The sequence below is a fragment of the Caloenas nicobarica genome, chromosome 21, assembly GCF_036013445.1.
Source record: "Caloenas nicobarica isolate bCalNic1 chromosome 21, bCalNic1.hap1, whole genome shotgun sequence".
In the NCBI taxonomy this organism is placed as follows: Eukaryota; Metazoa; Chordata; class Aves; order Columbiformes; family Columbidae; genus Caloenas; species Caloenas nicobarica.
The window spans coordinates 6,801,379-6,805,092 of NC_088265.1; the positions used below are offsets into that span (position 1 = coordinate 6,801,379).

General features: G+C 46.1%; 1 protein-coding gene across 1 annotated transcript; it reads right to left on the reverse strand.

Annotated features, from left to right (window-relative positions):
- Positions 1–874: 874 nt before the first annotated feature.
- LOC135997016 (lysozyme C) lies at positions 875–2,307 on the reverse strand. The gene is made up of 4 exons (XM_065649384.1): positions 2,154–2,307; positions 1,651–1,809; positions 1,335–1,413; positions 875–935 (listed from the first exon to the last, which is right to left on the reverse strand). Exons 1-4 carry the CDS (start codon positions 2,305–2,307, stop codon positions 875–877), a joined length of 453 nt encoding a protein of 150 aa, XP_065505456.1.
- Between the last annotated feature and the right edge of the window lie 1,407 nt (positions 2,308–3,714).

Sequence of the window (3,714 nt, forward strand, 5' to 3'; positions counted from 1 at the left end):
AGGGAGTCTGTCAACCAGTCCCCTAAACAGGTCAAAGTCTGCCCTTCGGGAATCCAAGGCAGCACTTCTGCTGACCCACCTCCTTACTTCTCCAAGAATCAAAAACTCTATCAATTTTGTCATCACCGTGCCCAAGGCGGCCTCCACCACCACATCACCCACAAGTCCTTCTCCGGTCGCAAACAGCAGGTCCAGCAGAACCCTTCCCTAGTTGGCTCAGTGACCAGCTGTGTCAGGAAGTTCTCCTCCACAAGCCAAAACCCCATAAAAGAAGTTTTGTTTGAATCCTCAAATAGATGGCAAGTACCTGCACTGAAGACTACGACAATGTAAGGATTTGACTGAACTGGTTTTGAGTTTTCTCAAAATCTTCATGGACACCAGCTCTGCCTTGAGTTACTTAATGAAGTCTGATGGGTCACAGAAGGGGAAAGAGCCACCATACCCCATGTAGCTGGGAAGATTGTCTTCTGGAAAGGCTAATTTGAGCTTTTTTTTTTCAGATTCAGCCATCTAAACAAACATGCCTTCCATGTTGGTTTATACATTCACGCAAGACAAAAGTTATAGCATCCCTTTATTGCATAAACATGAAGCAGTCACTGCTCAGCAAGCAGCAGAACAAAGCATATGTGGAAGCAAATATGGTTTCAGTATTGTCAGCTTCCATTTGTGCACTGTTTCTGGATTCAGCCTTCATTTGGAAAAAGGACTCATGACCTAAATGGCAAAACATTTCCCTTTCTTTGTTAGCTTTCCAACCCGTTATTTTCTCATGGAGATGCAGCCTTCATCTTTCCTAGACTGTGTTTGATCTGAATCCTCAGAGGATCGTTAGAAAAGCCATCAGATGTCTCTACACTTGTGGAGTGATTTAGCATCCCTTCACATAGGAACTCAGGGTTTTGCCCTGGCAATATTTTCTCCAGGCGACCCTGGAAAATAAATACATGATGTAATTTGAAGAGGTAAATAATGATTGAACTGCTTTTAAAATCAGAATTGGTTAGACTTTGAGAGTCTTGGGTGAAGAAAGCTGGGCATGAAAGATATGAATCAATGAAAATTCTGATGAGCTCAATCCAGGGAGCTGGGGGAAGGGGAAGGAAACAAAAGGGAGAGCTCTGGGAGGGGAGGGAAATGTAGGGAGTTAGAGCAGGTCCTGGGAGCCAGGACTCCTCAGTTCTCCTTTCAGCTCTAGAAGAAGGACTGTGCTAAACTTTACCAAACAGAGCTCCTCACCAATTGCCCCCACCACCACCACCAGTCAAAAGCAGGATTTTCCTTCGTGTCTCTGCCCCCTCTTTCCCAGTGCCCACTGCAAATATCCTTACCAGGGTGTGAGGCCTCTAGCCTCTCTGGCAATCTGCTTGGCACACCGAATATCATCCTCAATATTATCATCTGAAAGTTCTGTAGAGAAGGGAGAAAAGGTCAGTATGGAGGAAAGCAGAGCAGAGAGAGAGCAGGGATAGATGGGCAGAGAGAAAGGTGTTCATCAGGAAGGGCAGCTGGGATACCGGGGAGATGGATGAATAGGACACAAGGAGAGAAATGCCCAGAGCAGCTGATAGACAGATGTCATGGGCAGATCAAGGTGCTTTCATAGAGTGGATGAAGAAAGACTCTCTGTTCTGTCTCACCACTTACTTGAGCAGTTGATACGGCAGGCATTCTTGGATTCACGGGTCTTGCCATCGTTACACCAGTACTTGCTGTTGATCTGAAAGATCCCGTAGTCCCTACTTGGACCATTGTTATTAAATGCTGCAGTGTTGTAATTGCTCTCATGTTTTACTAGGCAGACCCCTGTGGGAGGAAGAGACAACCCGGAGGAGGAACATCAAATATGCTCAGGGTAAGTAAGGGGAAAGAGATGGAGGGATTAAGGATGAATGAGGAGCTGGAGAAGTAATTAACCTGTTGATATTGTAAGTCTGACAAATGGAGGGATAAATGCTTGGAAAGATAAAGCTGTGAATGGGTATTTTTTGTGTAAGCAATAGAAGGGGGCAAGTAAGGGGATGAGGAAGAGAGATGATGAAGTCAAAGGAATGGAGGGACAGAATAGTACTGTTGGAAGATTGCAAAGAAGCTGAGAGGGAGAAGGGTGTTATAGGCAGAGAGGTGCAGCAGGAGATTATTATACTCACAGTCAGCTACAGTTTTGCCCACAAAGCCCTCAAAGCCATGCCGACGAAGGATCTTCACCAAGTCACATCGGGGGATACGTTTTCCCTGGATACCTGGCAGAGCCAGGCCAAGGAAAACAAGAAGAAAGCCGAAGAAGAGCATCGACTTTCTCATCATGCAGTCCACAGCAAGGAAGTGCCAAAATGACTTGAGCTCTCTGTCTGTCAGGACTGCCTTCAGTGTCACCCTTTTATTCCTGTTACCCGGATGAGGACCAACGGGCCAAGCCAAGCATGTCTGGGAAGTCTTGGAGGCCTTTACAATAACAAGCCAATAAGGAAATGGGCCAAAAGCCAAAGACGATTTTTGAGGGTGCCAGTACCTGTTTCACCAGTGCTGCCTGGACGGGGCGTGTGCATGCCACAGACAATCCAGCAGTTCCCAGTTCGATATTGCAAAGGCACAGAGTTACTCCAGCGAAGAAATTTGGACCTAACATTGAGATCATGGTTATGGTTACCATAGGAGTTGAGCTGGGATTTATCTATTAGCAAAGGCTGGGAAAACCTCCAGAGTCTCTGTTAAAGTAACGTCAAAGACTGAGTTTACACTTAAATTATAGTTACCTATGTGTTAGGACCAGCCTTATACTGATGTTATTGATGCAATTTGGAACTGTCCTATGATTTGAGGGTAGGGTTGCTATAGGGACCCATTTTGGGTAGTCACAAGAACAGAAGCCACCCCAGGTTGCTCTAAATGAGGGTTTGGCTCCACATGCACTAATTTTAGGATACTGTAGTTACCAAAACTTGATGGTTGGGGTTACAGGCACTTCATGGATCAAAGGCTGTAGTTACCCTGGGTTTCATGGTGTAACCTCAGTAGGTTGCTAAGTCACTTGGTCTTTCCCCAGTGGTGGGTTGAGGGGGAGAATTGTAAGGGTAAAAGTGAGAAAACTTCTGGGTTAAGGAAAAGACAGGGTAGCAGGTAAAGCAAAAGCTGTTCTCCGAAGCAAAGCAAAATAAAGAATTAATACATTGCTTTCCATCAGCAGGAAGATGCTCAGCCACCTTCAGGAAAGCAGGACTTCATCACATGTACCAGTTACTTGGGAAGGCAAATGCCACCCCTCCAAATGTCCTCCCCTTTCTTCTTGTTCCCCCAGCCTTTATTGCTGAGCATGGCATCATAGAGTATAGACTATCCCTTTGGTCAGGTGGGGTCAGCTGCCCCAGGTGTGTCCCCTCCCAGCTTCTTATGCACCCCAACCCACGCGCTGGTGGGTCGGTATGAGGAGCAGAAAAGGCCTTGATGCTGTGTAAGCTCTGCTCAGCAGGAGCTAAACCATCCCTGCGTTATCAACAGTGTTTTCAGCACAAATCCAAAACACAGCCCCGTACAATCCACTATGAAGAAATTTAACTCTATCCCAGCCAAAACCAATCCAGGGGCTTACTGTCACCCTGGGTTTGGGAATGATGTTGTCCTAGAGACTAGTCTAGCATGGAGGCTTCTCAAGTGCCATGTCTCAAGGTGTACTCAGTGGCATGGAGACTGATAAAAAATCCTTTATGTCTG